This window comes from Hyperoodon ampullatus (genome assembly GCF_949752795.1).
Source record: "Hyperoodon ampullatus genome assembly, chromosome: 5".
NCBI lineage: Eukaryota > Metazoa > Chordata > Mammalia > Artiodactyla > Ziphiidae > Hyperoodon > Hyperoodon ampullatus.
The window spans coordinates 90,982,952-91,001,516 of NC_136918.1; the positions used below are offsets into that span (position 1 = coordinate 90,982,952).

The 18,565-nt window shown below is 36.8% G+C and overlaps 1 protein-coding gene across 2 annotated transcripts in view; it reads right to left on the bottom strand.

Annotated features, from left to right (window-relative positions):
- Positions 1–407: 407 nt before the first annotated feature.
- The window catches only part of DZIP3 (DAZ interacting zinc finger protein 3), a gene marked incomplete at its 3' end in the record, with an annotated part of 115,101 nt that continues 96,943 nt past the window's right edge, over positions 408–18,565 (bottom strand). For both annotated transcript variants that reach the window (XM_079705532.1, XM_079705531.1), the window contains 9 exons: positions 18,125–18,228; positions 16,570–16,657; positions 15,114–15,215; positions 8,202–8,327; positions 6,035–6,174; positions 2,891–3,011; positions 2,252–2,398; positions 2,066–2,167; positions 408–518 (listed from right to left, as the gene is read on the bottom strand). In XM_079705532.1, the coding sequence (XP_079561658.1) occupies positions 408–518; positions 2,066–2,167; positions 2,252–2,398; positions 2,891–3,011; positions 6,035–6,174; positions 8,202–8,327; positions 15,114–15,215; positions 16,570–16,657; positions 18,125–18,228 (1,041 nt within the window). The remainder of the gene's footprint in view (positions 519–2,065; positions 2,168–2,251; positions 2,399–2,890; positions 3,012–6,034; positions 6,175–8,201; positions 8,328–15,113; positions 15,216–16,569; positions 16,658–18,124; positions 18,229–18,565) is intronic.

Below are 18,565 nucleotides of genomic sequence, written 5' to 3' on the forward strand. Positions count from 1 at the left end.
TCTGTGCAATTTTCCTACTCTTGTTTACATTTATTTCAGGAAATTAAAGTTTAGTATATTTGGGAGAAAGTAAAGGATGAGTGGAATAAGGACAAAAAAAGATCCTAGTATACATGCTAACAGTAGTCATCTTTATGTTGGAAGAAAATACCTGCTAAGGTAAGGGCAAATATAATGTAACTTTTAAAATTCTATCTTCTTTAAACCTGTTCAATTCAGTTCACAGTCCTGAAGATTTGTCCTCTCCTCTTTGGCTGCAGCTTTGATGAGTTTAGCTAGCTTATTTTGCATAATACTGAAGAGCGTACTGCTTCACATCACTCACACTATCATCAGCCCAAATAAAAGGCAAAACTAAATGCTGCAGTCTGAAAATTGAACTTCCCTGGCATAGTCACCCCATTGTATCAGATCTTGGGCAAGTGCCGGCTGGGGTGATCAGGAAATTCTTCTGGTAGCAAAACGTGGAGTCTGCAGGTTGGGCATGTCCCCTGTTGCATCAACCAAGGTCTAATGCACTAAGGAGAAAAAAGGTTCATGTCAGTCTCTCAGATTTAGCCTAGCAGAGGCAGCTGTTACTCCATACATCAGCATTGCCAACCAACATATCTTCCGGTGGATCTCAGAGCCTTATTTGGTGGATTGCCGTGAAAATTGCTGCAATCATGGAACTTTGTCTGTGGTTTGCTGAGCAATATAGTTGGTAACAGGAGAACACCTTTCAGCCAGTTTATTCTGTTAAGATCCTTCCCCCCAACCCCAATCTTCAGGAAGACTAGTTCTTCCTAATAAGGAGGCTGAGGAAACCTATTACATTTTTTCTCTAGTTTATTATATATTATTCTAATTTATAATCTAGAAAAAGTCATACCTAAACATACAAATGTCACAAATACCTTGTGTCAAGTGATTATGGTATTTTGAAGTTAAAATCCCTAGATAATGGATATACTTTTCAGATTGGTCTTTCTTTGGTCATAATGGTAGTACTCTTTGGCTATGAACTATCTGTTAAGTTATTTGCTTGAATACTGACTCTCCAAAAACAAATCATTTTTACATGAATGAATAATGGAGACCCAAGTCAGATGAGAGAGGATTAAGAATAGGCAATAGATATGAGGCCCATTAACTCTAGAGAGTAACCTGAATGAATTACCTGCTTTCTATTCAATGAGCAATGGCAAAGAATAAAATAAGCTCTGTGAAACATTTATTTTCGAAATGGATCTTTAGGACTTTTAAAACTTCAAATGGGAAAACCAGATGGCTAAGTATCTATCCTGGAGGTCTTTTGGGATTAGCCATTCTGTGTATATCTCTTCTTATCAGAGCAGATACAAAACATAATTCTGTACCAGGTATCACATATCTTTGAAATTATGTTTTACAGATACGGCTTGAATGAGCTGGCTATTGTTCACTTCCCTGAGAAGCCTTTCTTGTGTAAGATTATCTTTTCCTGTGTCAAATTACACCTCTGCATCAGAAGACTTGGATCATAAACTGTATATCAATAGCACTTGCACAGCAACAACACCAGAAGTTAATCTATATAAATGCCAAGAATTAACAAAAGATATGCCAGCCTCACATTTTTATAACATCAAAACTCAGGCCTCAGCATCTTCAAAAGCAAATACAGGAGCCTGGACAGACTGTTAAGTCTTATGCGTTATAACAGCAGTTGGCTATCATTAGGCGTGGACAAAGGACACTATTTATAACAAGCCAAGGTGAAGTGGCACTGTTGCTAAACTGCCAACTGCCAAGTCAATCAACATTCCTTCCCGTTCTGTTCAAAGGAACTGCCACTCTGTCCCATTAAATCTCATCATTGTCCCCTTCTCCTGCTAGGTGTATTGCGATCTGAGAAAACACAATGCAATCCATGGCTAGGTATGGGAAAACATATAAATGCTTCTGTGTGGTACCCAAAAGCCCAGAGTTATATCCAGTGAAATTCATGACACAGCAGTGGATGATACACGTATACAATTTCAAGGAATACGGTATGAATTTCACTTAATTGATTAATGGCAAAATATTAAAAAGATAAGTTCACCTGAGAGTGGAATTTGTGCGCACAGGGCAAAACTGAGAGGTTTTCTGGAGAGAGATTCTCATGACAGATCACACAAGGTTCCTCTTCCTCTTCTTCATCATCCTAGGGAGAATACACATAAGGTTAAATTCAGCTCATTTCTCTCCTCTAACTTTAAATGTATTCAGAATCAAGTCTCAGTCTCACCAAATTATTGGCTCCTTCCCACGTGGCAGGACCTTGTGAACCGAGGGGCCTCCGGGCTGGTTTTGAGGGCTGGGCAGCATTAGCCTGAGGTGGAGGAGTATGGCTGGGTGAAGCACTATTACCATTTGGCACTGATTTTCCTTGACTCTGAAAATTAGAATATTATACTTATTATTTTTTTTAGAATTTTTAGAATTAAAACAGGAAGAACTGATAAATACCATAGAATAGGCTACCGTGAGAATTAGCAAAAGGGTAAAAGTTAATCAGGTTCAAGAGGAATCTTGAAATAAATGTTGGCAATATTACTTATATACTAAGGACCAGGTAAAACCAAAAATAACTCTAGGTGCTCTTTCAATTAAAACAAGTCTTTGCAGAAAATTAGAAAAAATGTCTCCTTTTAGAGCCATTCAAAATAACCTAGAGTAAATTTCAAGAGGGTCAGTTTTATTCTAGAATGATCAGGTGGTGTTTCCCATGCCATTTGTCAAGATGAATTGTTTGTTGTTAATAGATGATTTAATATGATTATAGACTGATTTCCTGATCATGTAATGGAGATAATTAATATGGCTAACTACTAAAGATAAGGGCCAGGAGATAAAGTTGTCTTTTCTTTTTTCTTTTTTTTTTTACCTGAGATCTCTTGGGGTCAATAAATTGGGAAATCTTGTGAACAATTTCATCAAATGTCAGTCTAGAAAAGGACTTCCCATGAGTATCCTTCAATTTCCGTAAGAAATCTGTAAGCTCCTTTCTGGAAGAGATCAAGGAAAGAGCACTGGTGATTTTCCTACTGCCTTGAGGATGTGCCCTCCAAAGGAGATATGAAATCCTATCATAGGATTGATATGTAGCATACAGATGTGACCCTTTAGATTTCTGATCTAAAAAAGTGATCACAGGTCCATCTGCATTTATTTTAAACCAAAATGAAAACTCCTAATGTATTGATTAATGATACTTAATGTGTTTGTGAGTGATAAAGTTTAGTATTTATTTTCTTTCCAAAAGAGATTTTAACTGTTTTTAAAAGCTCACTGTGTGAAAATTAAGTTTGTTATCTACTTATTTATGTACTGAGCTCATTATATCATATCTCTCAATGCTCTCTTACTCAAGACTATAATATTCTCTATGACATAAATCACAGCAAGATCCTTCTTGATCCATCTAGAATAATGGAAATAAAACCAAAAATAAACAAATGGGACCTAATGAAACTTAAAAGCTTTTACACAACAAAGGAAACCATAAACAAGACAACCCTCAGAATGGGAGAAAATATTTGCAAATGAAACAACTGACAAAGGATTAATCTCCAAAATATACAAGCAGCTCATGCAGCTCAATATCAAAAAAACAACCGAATCCAAAAATGAGTGGCAGACCTAAATAGGCATTTCTCCAAAGAAGACATACAGATTGCCAACAAACACATGAAAAGATGCTCAACATCACTAATCATTAGAGAAATGCAAATCAAAACCACAATGAGGGGGGCTTCCCTGGTGGCGCAGTGGTTAAGAATCCACCTGCCAATGCAGGGGACAGAGGTTCGAGCCCTGGTCTGGAAAAATCCCACATGCCACAGAGCAACTAAGCCCGTGTACCACAACTACTGAACCTGTGCTCTAGAGCCAGTGAGCCACAACTACTGAGGCTGCACGCCACAACTACTGAAGCCCACGCACCTAGAGCCCATGCTCCACAATAAGAGAAGTCACTGCAATGAGAAGCCCGTGCGCCGCAATGAAGAGTAGCCCCCGCTCGCCACAACTAGAGAAAGCCCACGCGCAGCAATGAAGACCCAATGCAAAAATAAATAAAAAACAAAACAAACAAAAAAAACCCACAATGAGGTATCACCTCACTCCAGTCAGAATGGCCATCGTCAAAAAATCTAGAAACAACAAATGCTGGAGAGGTTGTGGAGAAAAGGGAACCCTCCTGCACTGCTGGTGGAAATGTAAATTGATACAGCCACTATGGAGAACAGCATGGAGGTTCCTTAAAAAACTAAAAATAGAACTACCATATGACCCAGCAACCCCACTACTGGGTATATACCTGAGAAAACCATAATTCAAAAAGATACATGTAGCACAATGTCCATTGCAGCACTATTTACAATAGCCAAGACATGGAAGTAACCTAAATGTCCACTGACAGATGAATGGATAAAGAAGATGTGGCACATATATACAATGGAATATTACTCAGTCATAAAAAGGAACAAAATTGAGTTATTTGTAACGAGGTAGATGGACCTGGAGTTGTCATGCAGAGTGAAGTTAAGTTAAAAAGAGAAAAACAAATACCATATGCTAATGCATATATATGGAATTTAAAAAAACGGTACTGATGAACCTAGTGGCAGGGCAGGAACAAAGACATAGACGTAGAGAACGGACTTGACACAGCGGGGGAAGCTGGAATGTAGTGAGAGAGTGGCACTTACATATATACACTACCAAACGTAAAATAGACAGTGGGAAGCAGCTGCAAAGCACAGGGAGATCAGCTCAATGCTCTGTGATGACCTAGAGGGGTAGGATCGGGAGGGTGGGAGGGAGGCTCAAGAGGGAGGGGATATGGAGATATGTGTGTGTGTGTGTGTATATATATATATATATATATCTGATTCACTTTGTTGTACAGCAGCAACTAATACAACATTGTAAAGCAATTATACTCTAATAAAGATGTAAAAAAAAGACAAATATTCCTTTTTAACTATGTTACTATCAGTCTCTTTCTGTCATTGTTAATAGTTCTACTTTTGTAAAATTCAGAAACAGAAAACAAAGATTTAACAGAAAATGAAAGCAAAGACTGAAAGACACATTAATTATGTGATAAAGAAACCTAGGAATATTTTAACTGATATGTTCTTTTTCCATTCCCATAGCCATTGACCCAAAGCCTGCATATACATTTTTGGTAGGATAGAGTAGGATGATAAAAGTATTTTTCTTTCTCAAATGAAATGTCATGTCATCAGCCTTATAAAACTACCTTTGATTTACTATTTATTTTCTCTATATATTTATAACAACTATATTACAGTTCTGTTTTCATTTTCTATTCACTATTATATTTATAAAACTATAATCTAATCCTGAAACATAATGGTACATATGTTAAATAAAAGCATTGGTCTTCAAATGAAAATGCTGGTGAAAACTAGAATTATTTCATTTGATACAAGATTAAAGATACTTCATTTCTGGAGGAGTAGAATTAAATAGCTTTCTGCTGAAGTCAAAACTGTGAAAAGCACACTAAAATAATGATTTCTTGCATTTAACTATGTCCCCTTTCTTTGTCCCCTAACAAAGAAACTACAAGAACCCTCAATAAAATTAAGGAAATAGGAAAGTAAAACCTGATTATGTTTGGGCTTATATGGCATACAATTAACTTAAAATTCACTTTGGAAATAGGTTATTAAGATAATTATTGCAGCTAGTGGCATAAAATTGGGTAGGTTTACAACTGGTTGTACTTTCAGTAAATGAGCAAACCTAAATTTAAAAGTTTACTCTCATGACTTTAAACTAATAATTTTAGTGAAGAGGTTTAGCATTTATACTGAAAACTGTCCCTTCTTAATAAATTTCATTTTCCCTACCAAGGCCATGGTTAGGAAACACCTGTATTTTGTGTGTGTGTGTGGGGGGAGGTGTTATATTTCTCTGAAATGTTTCATTGGCATAATTATGGCTGTGGAAACTATAGAGTATGATCTGTACTCAACACTAAAAGAGACTAAGGTACCTGGTCTGTTGTGGAAAGGCAGTTTTCAGCCTGTCTGTAATCTTCTCCCAATTCATCATGGGGGGATCACTTCCCAGACCTGCACTGGGAGGCACAGCTTCTCCCATAGGCACTGGCACCGTCCAGGCTATGCTAGTCATCTGTAAGGAGCACAGAGTTACAACCCATCACCTTCAATTATTAGGAAGCAAAGTTCCATGCCAACATTACATTTCCATACCTCAGAAAATGGGTAGAATGAAGAGGAATACTGACATACATGTTCCCTTTTTAGAATTTTTTTTCCTTACAGCACCATATTTCTAACTATTTGTATATGTTTACCTTTATTTTAAAAATGGCACATGCTAGTCTCAGTAATTGCAAACATATACAGAAATATATACAGAGTGTGCATTTCTGAAAGCAACCTAAAGTTTGTTAATAGGGGAATAAGTCAATAAATTGTAGCATATCTAATCAAGTCCTTAAAAATAGATTTGTATGTCTGAGCATGTGAGATGTCCACAATGTATGTCTCATTTTTAAAAAAAAGTCTACAGCACAGCATTTATGGTAGAACTCATTTTATATTAAAACATTTTTTAAATGTGTATGCACAGAAAAAGGTCTGTAAGATACAGAATAATATGTAAACAGTGATTATTTTCTAGGATTCAACAGCAGGATAATTTTGCTTTCTGCTTTATATAATTATTTTATACTTTGTATATGCTTTATGTATTTCTACATTATTTGCTTTTTTATAATTAACATATACTATTTTTATAATTAGAAAAATAATGAAGTTTAATTTTCAAACAACTAAATAAACATGAGAATACTACTAGAATATCTGCCCAGTGTCATGAATGTTACAAAGGTGGTATGGAAGTAGTAGCAACAACTTTGAGCCATGAAACCATCAAACAAAGTTTTCCTCATATTTTATGATGGTTCCTTCTTAGAACCATCAAGTTTCTAATTAGTTAATATCAGTAATTGAATATTTTTGAAGTGCTTATCTGATTACTAGGATAATTATAAACATGCATCCTTTACCTAAGACTACAGATTATTTTCAAATATAAGGTTATTATGTATGAAAAATTACTAACAGCCACTAAAATTACTCACACAAAGCCTAGTAAGTCAGAGAAAGAGCAGAATATCACCAGAAATCTGGGTTTGCCTCAGTGTCAAGCTTTTTCAGAGGAATCAGGAAGTAATCTTATTAGAAGGTTGAGGTACTTTAATGTTTTCAATAAAATTTTATAGTTCCTTATAGAATGGTGCAGGAGCAAACCACATGAGCAACACTGTAATATCATGGTGATAAAAAAGATGTGGTACTTAGTAAACATGTTAAGGCCTAGATACATATTTATTCATAGAGAGGCAGCCTCTACACAAATGAGTAATTCCATTTGACTATATGTTTCAAAGGGAGGCTGTCAGCAATACATAGGTACAAAATAAACCCTAACTGACTAGAATGTAGTTATGGGAAAGTCAAGATTATATTAAACATCAATCATCTGGGAGAAGATTTTTCTTGTAATAAAAAGTTTACCTTGACCAAGATTACAACTAATAATCCTAATCATTTTAAATTTCTTTGTTGCTTCTTCAGGTGTGGATAAAGCTTATATGGCTCTTTGTAGCTAGAAAGATTTATAACTTTATAGCATAATACATTGCAAGGTGAAATTTATATTACCTGTTTATAGATAAACAATGTCCTACCATACACACATATATGTGTGTGTGTATATAAAATTTTCCTTTAGCTTTGTGGTATAATGTTGTGACTTTGGTAGGTTGAAAAGCAAAGAAGCCAACAATCATGCTAAATATAAATTATCTATTAAAAATATCAATCTACTCTGCATTAGTGCCTGTTATAGAAGCAAAACTATAAGAATTCTCTACTATATTATATTTATCTTTGTATCTAAAAACTAAGTTATAATCACTTAATGAAATAGTTAAATAATATATGTAATGCATTTAACACAGTGCCTCACATGGAACTATTCATTCAATCATCATCATGATCATCACTACCACCATCACCTTCATCATTATTTATCAAGTATATGAACAAAGAGAAGACATTCATTCTGGAAGTCCACTGTAAGTGACAACAAGCTAGTTAATGTATATTCTACCAAGAAGGGATCTGTACCAGTGGGGGTCTAGGTTGACCAGTTGCAGAGATGACTCCAGAACAAATGGCAGGCATTTGAGGAACAGTGAGTACAGGTCTAAAGAAAGATTCTTTCACAACGGGTCTTCCCAAGAACTGCTGTATCTAAAATAGAAAAGATAGAAAATAAAAACAAAACCCCCAAGTATTTATATAGTCAATAATCTAAACTCATAAAGCAATGTTTTTATCAGGGGGGTAACTGATTTGAAATCTAGATACAAAGCATATTAGAAACAATGTTGTCATAACGTTAGTTAAATATATGAATATTTGAAAAAGCAAAGGGCAGTAAAATATAAAGAGCACGGAGACAGAAGAGAACTGGGTTCTAGTCCTACTTTCTCTCCACCTAGCTGGGTAATCTTGGATACCAAGTTATTAATCTATAAAATAAGAGGGTTGGGTTAGGTGATATTTAAAGTTCTCTGACAAATGGAATAATATAGGACTATGGAAAGGAGCTCCTCAATGAGTACTGTCCATGCTGATAAACAATACTGATACTCAGAAATTCTGCTAAAGAACCAAAGTTGTCTATAGAAAATATTACTTTTGCTATCATGTATTGAAGGGACCTTGTACCACCTGGTGGAGTTCTGACCTTATGTTTAGTTCCAAGGACAGTGGAAAGCTGAAGTGGGGTGGGCCAGGGGAATAAACCCTCCTACAGTGACTTGTAGACATGCCTGTGAATGTTACTGAACTTCCCAGGGGGTTGTAGAAAGCTAGCCCTTCTAGGCATCTGCCAATGGGATGGATACCTTATTGGCTGGATGACAAAAGAGGACAGGTTTATGGAGCATCTACTATGTGCCAGGTCTAGCACTGGCAAAAAGCAGAAATTCACCTATTGGTTGAATTTAAAAAATGAGCATCAAGATAGCTCTTAAGTAACGATACTGAAACCAGCAGGGTGAAAGTTAATGGGGAACTTTATAATGGAGAGATAAGGATGACATGTGATTCTTAATATCACTAAATGAGAGACACTGTGTGTCTTCTAATGTGTGTATACATCATCACCTATAAAGTATTCTTGCCAAAAATACTGAACCTGATTCTAACTAACCCTCTATATCTAATGATCAGGTTATAGGAAATAGAAGAATATGTATAATGGCATCACAAGGATGTAATCAGTTACATCAATAATGTAGGAAGTTAGTTTTTTAACAGATAAATGATACGAATAAAAGGGAGGGAGTTAGGTAGCTGTTATATTTTAAAGAAAAATAATCAGCCAAATGAAAAGTATAAACCTTGTCTGGATTGTTTTTTTAAAAATAAGGGGTTTTAAAGTAATGGTAATTATAACCACATTGGAAGTACTGTCAATCTAGTTAAGAAAAAGACATTTCTGGGCCTCCCTGGTGGCGCAGTGGTTGAGAGTCCGCCTGCCGATGCAGGGGATACGGGTTCGTGCCCTGGTCTGGGAGGATCCCATATGCCGCGGAGCGGCTGGGCCCGTGAGCCATGGCTGCTGAGCCTGCGCATCCGGAGCCTGTGCTCCGCAACGGGAGAGGCCACAACAGTGAGAGGCCCGCGTACCACAAAAAAAAAAAAAAAAAAAGAAAAAGACATTTCTGAGACAATTGGGAAAATATAAATTTCAATATTAGACATTAAAAATTATAATTTTCTTAGGTACAAAATGGTGGTGTGATTATAGCCAATAAGAGTAAGAGTCCTGAGGCATAAATCTGAGGGTAGGGAACAAGACTAAGGACTGAGTTTTATGATCACAAAGGTCAGCAGCAGCTTTATACTAAGGAAGTAACTGAGTTCACCGTGTGGCTGACAGGGTCTTGGTGCTCCGGCCTGTGTCAGGCCTGAGCCTCTGAGGTGGGAGAGCTGAGTTCAGGACATTGGTCCACCAGAGACCTCTCGGCCCCACGTAATATCAATTGACGAGAGCTCTCCCAGAGATCTCCATATCAACGCTAAGACCCAGCTCCACCCAACCACCAGGAAGCTCCAGTGCTGGACGTCCCATGCCAAACAACTAGCAAGACAGGAATGCAACCCCACCCATTAGTAGAGACGCTGCCTAAAATCATAATAAGTTCACAGACACCCCAAAACACACCACCGGAGGCAGCCCTGTCCACCAGAAAGACAAGATCCAGCCCCACCCACCAGAACACAGGCACCAGTCCCCTCCACCAGGAAGCCTACAAAAGCCACTGAATCAACCTCACCCACTGGGGGCAGACACCAAAAACAAGAGGAACTATGAACCTGCAGCCTGAGAAAAGGAGACCCCAAACGCAGTCAGTTAAACAAAATGAGAAGACAGAGAAATATGCAGCAGAAGAAGAAGCAAGGTCAAAACCCACTAGACCAAATAAGAGGAAACAGGCAGTCTACCTGAAAACGAATTCTAAGTAACGATAATAAAGATGATCCAAAATCTTGGAAATAGAATGGAGAAAATACAAGAAACGTTTAACAAGGACCTAGAAGAACTAAAGAGCAAACAAACAAAGATGAACAGCGCAATAAATGAAATTAAAAACTCTCTAGAACGAATCAATAGCAGAATAACTGAGGCAGAAGAACGGAAAAGTGACCTGAAAGATAAAATAGTGGAAATAACTACCGCAGAGTAGAATAAAGAAAAAAGAATGAAAAGAATTGAGGACAGTCTCAGAGACCTCAGGGACAACATTAAATGCACAACTTTTGAATTATAGGGGTCCCAGAAGAAGAAGAGAAAAAGAAAGGTCTGAGAGAATATGTGAAGAGATTATAGTTGAAAACTTCCCTAATATGGGAAAGGAAATAGTCAAATCCAGGAAGCACAGAGAGTCCCATACAGGATAAATCCAAGGAGAAACTCGCCAAGGCACAAATTAATCAAACTATCAAAAATTAAATACAAAGAAAAAATATTAAAAGCAGCAAGGGAAAAGCAACAAATAACATACAAGGGAATCCCCATAAGGTTAACAGCTGATCTTTCAGCAGAAAATCTGCAAGCCAGAAGGGAGTGGCAGGACATATTTAAGCGATGAAAGGGAAAAACCTACAACCAAGATTACTCTACCCAGTGAGGATCTCATTCAAATTTGACAGAGAAATTAAAACCTTTACAGACAAGCAAAAGTTAAGACAATTCAAAAACAATAAAAAGTTAAGAGAATTCAGCACCACCAAACCAGCTTTACAACAAATGCTAAAGGAACTTCTCTAGGCAGGAAACACAAGAGAAGGAAAAGACCTACAAAAACAAACCCAAAACAATTAAGAAAATGGTAATAGGAACATGCATATCGATAATTACCTTAAATGTAAATGGATTAAATGCTCCAACCAAAAGACATAGACTGGCTGAATTGATACAAAAACAAGATCCGTATATAGGCTGTCTACAAGAGACCCACTTCAGACCTAGGGACACATACAGACTGAAAGTGAGGGGATGGAAAAAGATATTCCATGCAAATGGAAATCAAAAGAAAGCTGGAGTAGCAATTCTTATATCAGACAAAATAGACTTTAAAATAAAGACTATTACAAGAGACAAAGAAGGACACTACATAATGATCAAGGGATCAATCCAAGAAGAAGATATAACACTTGTAAATATTTATGCACCCAACATAGGAGCACCTCAATACATAAGGCAAATGCTAACAGCCATAAAAGGGGAAATCGACAGTAACACAATCATAGTAGGGGACTTTAACACCCCACTTCCACCAATGGACAGATCATCCAAAATGAAAATAAATAAGGAAATGCAAGGTTTAAATGACACATTAGACAAGAAGGACTTAATTGATATTTTTTAAGACATTTCATCCAAAAACAACAGAATACACTTTCTTCTCAAGTGCTCATGGAACATTCTCCAGGATAGATCATACCTTGGGTCACAAATCAAGCCTTGGTAAATTTTAGAAAACTGAAATCATATCAAGTATCTTTTTTGACCACATGAAACTAGATATGAAACTAGATATCAATTACAGGAAAAAAAAAACTGTAAAAAATACAAACTCATGGAGGCTAAGCAATACACTACTGAATAACCAAGAGATCACTGAAGAAATCAAAAAGGAAATAAAAAAATACCTAGAAACAGGGCTTCCCTGGTGGCGCGGTGGTTGAGAGTCTGCCTGCCGATGCAGGGGACACGGGTTCGTGGCCCGGTCCGGGAAGATCCCACATGCCGCGGAGTGGCTGGGCCCATGAGCCATGGCTGCTGAGCCTGCGCGTCCGGAGCCTGTGCTCCGCAACGGGAGAGGCCACAATGGTGAGAGGCCCGCATACCGCAAAAACAAACAAACAAACAAACAAAAACCTAGAAACAAATGACAATGAAAACACGATGACCCAAAACCTATGGGATGAAGCAAGAGCAGTTCTAAGAGGGAAGTTTATAGCAATACAATCCTACCTCAAGAAACAAGAAAAATCTCAAGAATAAGAGTCCTCATCTTTCTGGAATGCATGCTAAAGTATAAATGGATGAGATGTAGGGTTTACTTTAAAATGTTCCAGTGGGGAGGAAGAAGGGGATGACATGGCACAAGACTGACAAAATGTTGATAATGATGTTGAAGTTGGCTCTTGGGTTCACAGAGGTCCATCATTCTGTTTTTATGTATGTTTCAAAATTTTCATAATATAATGTCCTTAAATAATGAATGATGGGTACTGAGTTAGTAGTCCTGCTCTTTTTGAGGACAACAATTACCTAACACTACTTTTAGGATCAGATAGCCAGGCTACAAAAATCAAAACATAATGAAACACATAAAAATACTGGGTTAAACTGGGAACAATACCCATTATTCCAGACTTCTCAGGTTAGACTACTATATATATTTAAAACCTGGTAACTATTCTTTACAATACTAGAATCTCAGAAAGAAAGACTTTAGTGATCAGATCATCTAGGACAATTTCCTGATTTGTAGATAGGAAAACCAAAGTCTGGGACAGCTGAGTTTCCCAAAACCAACACAGTTCTTCACAGAGTTAGGACCTGAACCCAGACCTCTAATGTATTTCCATTGTATAATACCACCTCAATTTATTGCAAAAAGAATGGTCACATTTCTAGCATCTGTGCTCTCAAACTGTTCTACTAATTCTCAGTGGTCACTGATGATTGTACTTTAACACAACTGTCAGCTTTGATCAAGCACAGCAGTGACTCTGGTTAGGAAGCACAAAAGATACACATGTACCTCTCAAGTGTTAGCAAGGGATGCTTATAAATTCCATTGAGCCTAACTGCCAGTGGGTTCTTTCCCTTGACTAAACCTGGGTAGCCACATCAGCCATAAGCAAGTCTCTGAAGGGATGAGGATGTAGAGGTCAAGGTCTGATTATGTTTGTCAGTTATAGTGTCACTAGTATCAGATAGATTATGCCAGTCTGGTTCCAGAAAACTCCAAAGAACATCTCTGTTTCTAGCATCCAAGTCTCTAGAGCCATTTTATATTTAGAGTCATGGGAGAGTTTAACTACAACCTACAGGCAGTAGTTTGAATACAGGCAGAGGCAACAGGTTTCTAGAAATCCTACCAAGAATATGTGTTACTTCCCATAGAACTACAGGGAATCTGGGATTTCTGTCATCTATGCAACACATTCCTTATCAGGAGAGTTGGGTATGATGGTGTGTTCAAAGCCTAGAATAATAATATGCATAATATAATGCTCCTATAAAACCTGAATTAACCAAAAATATAAAAGGCAATACTGTCATTCTAAACTAAAGCCCATGGTGCATATCATAATGCTTTCAGCTCTGAAGTCTGCTTTTGAAACATAGTGTAACTCCACACAATTTACATAATTTTTAAGTTCTTTGATATACTCAACTAGTATTTGTAGAACAAACATTTTCAAAGTTCTATTATAAGCAGAAATGCTAATGTCAAAAGTGATCTACCCCTAAATATATCACACCTTTCTTCTTTTCTTACCCTCAGATCTGTTATCATAATAAAGGTTATAATCTAGTGGTTCTGTTCTAAAAGGTCTTTTGGAAAGCTGTATGAGTTTATTGGGTTAAGGTGCTATGTTTCCCAGAAGGCTAACATAAATAGTATAGCACAGAGATTAGTTTGTCTGATGTAGACCCATTTATCCCTTACAGTAAGCAGGGAAGGGTCATAAATGAAAGCTGTCCTTACTGTTAAAGGTAGAATAGAAGATAAAAGTTAAGGAAAACAGAGTCTAAAGTGTAAGTGGGGGGGTGAAGTCCAGCATGTTGGGGTATCATGCTGAGATGTTTTAGTCATCTAGCAGTAACTTGAGGGCATTGGGAATTCTAGGCATTCATCAGTTTTCTCTCATAATGTAAGTGTGATCGACAAAATGAATGAGCATATATTACCTCTTTAGATATCAAATGCATTACTAAAATCCAGTGATACAACCTACCTCTTGCCTCAGCTGAGTCAGCCAACTAGTCATATTATCTGTAGATGATACAGCAGGAATGGACATAATTACAAATGATACGCACTAAAGCTGTTACCATTTTATCAAGATGAAGATGGTGATTTTTCAAAATGTTATACAGTTGACCCTTGAACAACACAGGTCTGAATTGTGTGGGTCCACTTATACACTGACTTTTTTCAATAAACACAATCCCTGTTTTTTCATTTTACAGATCTTTAAATTAACTAAATGTGGAGAAAGTTTGCATTTGATTAGAAATCACAATATGTGGAATCAAAAAACTAGGGTTTGAGTCCTGATTCTATCCAAACTGTTTCAGCTTCCTGCTCTTGGGTAGTCATTTATCAATTCCGTTGTTTGTGAGGCAGAGAGAGCAGTACCCAGATTTCTGACTGCATGGGGTTGGGGGGGGGTTGGCACTCCCAACCCCTGCATTGTTCAAGAGTCAACTATATTTCTTACCAGTATCTCAGGACTGGGTGGTGGTGGAGGAAGCTGGATTGGAGGCAAGGTACTCAAGGCAAACCCTTGCTTCACCTTGTTAATTTGTTCATTGTACTGTGTCTAGTAGGAGAAACAATATTTTACAGCAAAATCAACTTCAAAGAAATAGCATATGGAAGTACTTGATGTAGTTTTGAATAGTACAACATAGATGAGTGATTTCCAATCTATTATGCCAGAAATAATATAAAAAGAATTTTTGACATAAAAACAACTCTATACACCACTATCCATAAATGTAAATAGCTGTATTTTTAGAAGTATCTATTGATTGACAAGACACAGAGGCACATAATTCACAGATCTCTGTGATAACTCCTCAGTGTTTCCATAATTTTTAGCCCCCAAATGGGAACCACTGATATAAAGTAAACAGAGTCTAAAGATCAAGAAGATGTAAATAATCTACTTGCTGATAGATATGGGTAAAAAAGTATTTGTAACAAAGAGTTGAACTACTTGCAAATGTTCATTTTAAAAAACTGGAGGAGAAGTTTTAGGGAAAACTTTTGAATGTCCACATTTTTTTTAATCTTAAAAGTTATACCTGTAGCTGTCTCCAGTTCCACATATACCTTTTTTTTTTCTTCTTAGATTTTGCCAAAGGTAAGACTCCTATCCTTGAAGCTTAAAAACATACTTTCAACATTTTTGGCATTGTCCCCATTTTGCTTTATATGTTATTTTGTAAACAAACCACAAGAGCTGGAAGAGAAAGTCTTCAAACATCTAGAAACTTCCATATATAGGACACGTTCTTAGAAGAAAACAATGATAGAGAACAAGGGGCATCTTTTTTGAGGCCAGAACTTTGAATAAATCCAATAAATATGTTAAGCATCACTAAAGACTGAGTATGAACGAGTCTGGGAAAGAAACAGGGAAGACCACCAAGGACAAAGCTAGACAAATATTCAGTGTGTTACCTCTTTAGATTACTGTTAGCACAGTCCTAATTCTATTACATGAATAATTAAGAATTTATTATTTTGCATTAGGGAGTAATTACATAAAAAGTTAAGATTGAAAACTAATACAGATCTGCTTGATCTTCCTTTTAATTCTGTAAACACATAATTACTCAGATCAAGTTAAGACATTTATTTCTGACTGGAGCAGAGTTAGCTTTGGAATTCTAGGAAAATTAAGTGTGAGGCACAATTTTTGAGTTTACCATTTACTAGACTAAGGATCTAGAAGACCACATGTAAGAGCCTAGGATGTTATCTACAACCAACTACAATAGAAGTAATCAGTCTCAAACCTCAAAAAGGCATAAGTTTTAATAACTGCAATGAAAAAACATGTTCTTCCTTAAATTTCTCTAGTAATTGTTTTTAATGTTAGACGTTTTCTTTAAGTATATATCACCTACACCATTCAGTCAATTTACTGTAAATACTTCATGACTTACCCTGAGGAATGCAATCTTGTTTCTAACATCTGTCACAATGGCATTCCAACTGTCTACTGCAGCCTTTAATTGAAGTGATTTTAGGTTGCTGGTATAGAAATGGAGACACAAGAGAAAGTTCTTTCTTTTTATATGCCACTTAGATTTCCAAAAATTTCTATTATGTTCTCTAGCATGTATATAGATAAAGTAAAACAACAATAAAATTACCTCTATCACCAATTACCTCAAATGGGCAGAAAGTTGTATGGAAGGGCTTGTTATCAAAAATTTTTTAAAAGCCTAGTAAACAAAGCCATTCCTTTGTATAGGAATCCTCCATTGAAGAAGGGAGGCAAAGGAGGCCACCCAGGGAAACTGCCCTAGCCATCCAATGCAGGAGCATTCTCAAAGATGTTGACATCCTGAAAGCAGGTTTTGGACTATCTTCACATTAACCCTGCCTGACATCACAGGGCCACGGTTGGCCTATCAGGCTCTTTTGCAAATTAGAAAAAGATATTCCCTACAGAAAGGAAAGTTAGAAAGAAATACCTCTTCTGTGAGGATAAATTAGATTGTTGTCTCTATGATAATGCTAAATTGCACAAACACAGCAGCTCTGCCCACCATGCCCATCAAACGACTTAAGTAAAACAGCTTTGAGGTGTTTAGGGTCTGGCATCTCAAGAAGAGAGATTTTACGTGGCCTTTCAAAAGGCTCTGTCTGTTATAACATCCCCACCCCAGTATCACCTGGCACAAAAGAGCATAACAAGTTATCACTGAGATCATCTCATACAAAGAAGCTTGAAAATATTCTAATTTATAGAGCATCCTTTCTCCCTCTAGTAAGCAAAGATAGACTGATCACTTACAACAGTGCTTCCCTGACATGAATGCACATCAGTGTCTCCTGGGAATCTTGTTAAACATCAGAGATTCTGATTCTTTAGAATTGAAGAATAATGATGATCATATTAAAATAATAATCATTAAAAGTAGTGATGCTTTGGTCCCAGAGATTTTAATCTAATTAATTCCTTAAGTTCAAAGGTGTACTCCATAAAATTATAAACTGAAGAATCCCATGCAACCTGCCTAAAATTTGAAAACCACTCATTTGTAGCACAGCAGGAAACTGCCTTTACCACGGTTTTAGGTGTTAATACTGATTTTTCCTTCAATGTATTTTTCCAAAGGTATTTAAAATCAAGCGTTAAGAGAGAAAAGAATTAGAAAAAAGTTTTCCAATTAGAATCCACCTTGTTTTATAAATATCTGGTCTTCATGCATGTCTCTGACTGAGACTTTTGATCTGTTTCATTGTAGAGGAAGGGAAAAATCTGCCATCAGCTACTACTGCACTTAGACTACTCAGTGCTACAGCAGGAGCAACAAAGTAAAAGCTCAAAGTGACTAAATGACATTTGAGGTTTAAAAAAACAATGGCTTCTTCACTCCAAAGACTCTGATGTCATATATATGTAAAACACATCACAGATTATGTTCAACCTTGGAGCCACCTGTGAATACCTCAGAGACCAAGACACATTAAGGAAGAGGGAGAGGTTACCTTGCTGCCATGTGAGTCGCCCTGGCAAGCTGACTGAGGCATTCCTTTTCAGTCTGCTCTAGATGAAGCAAACCAAAATCTCTACGACACTGTAAGAAATATACCTACAGATTTTTGAGAGAAAGAGAAAGAAGTTAAAGATGTCCTTGTAAATGAACACATTCTTGCCTCAAACATTTCAAGTAATTTAAAGTTATTTTTTTCAATCTCTTTCAATCTCTGAGCTTCTTTCCTTCGTAACACATTTTAAAGCTCTTTGATCAATTCTGAAATTCTAATATTTTTATTCAAAAGTTACTGGGTTGGGAAACATTTTAGAATTTTTTTTTTTTTTTTTTTTTTTGTGGTACGTGGGCCTCTCACTGTTGTGGCCTCTCCCATTGCGGAGCACAGGCTCCGGACGCGCAGGCTCAGCGGCCATGGCTCACGGGCCCAGCCACT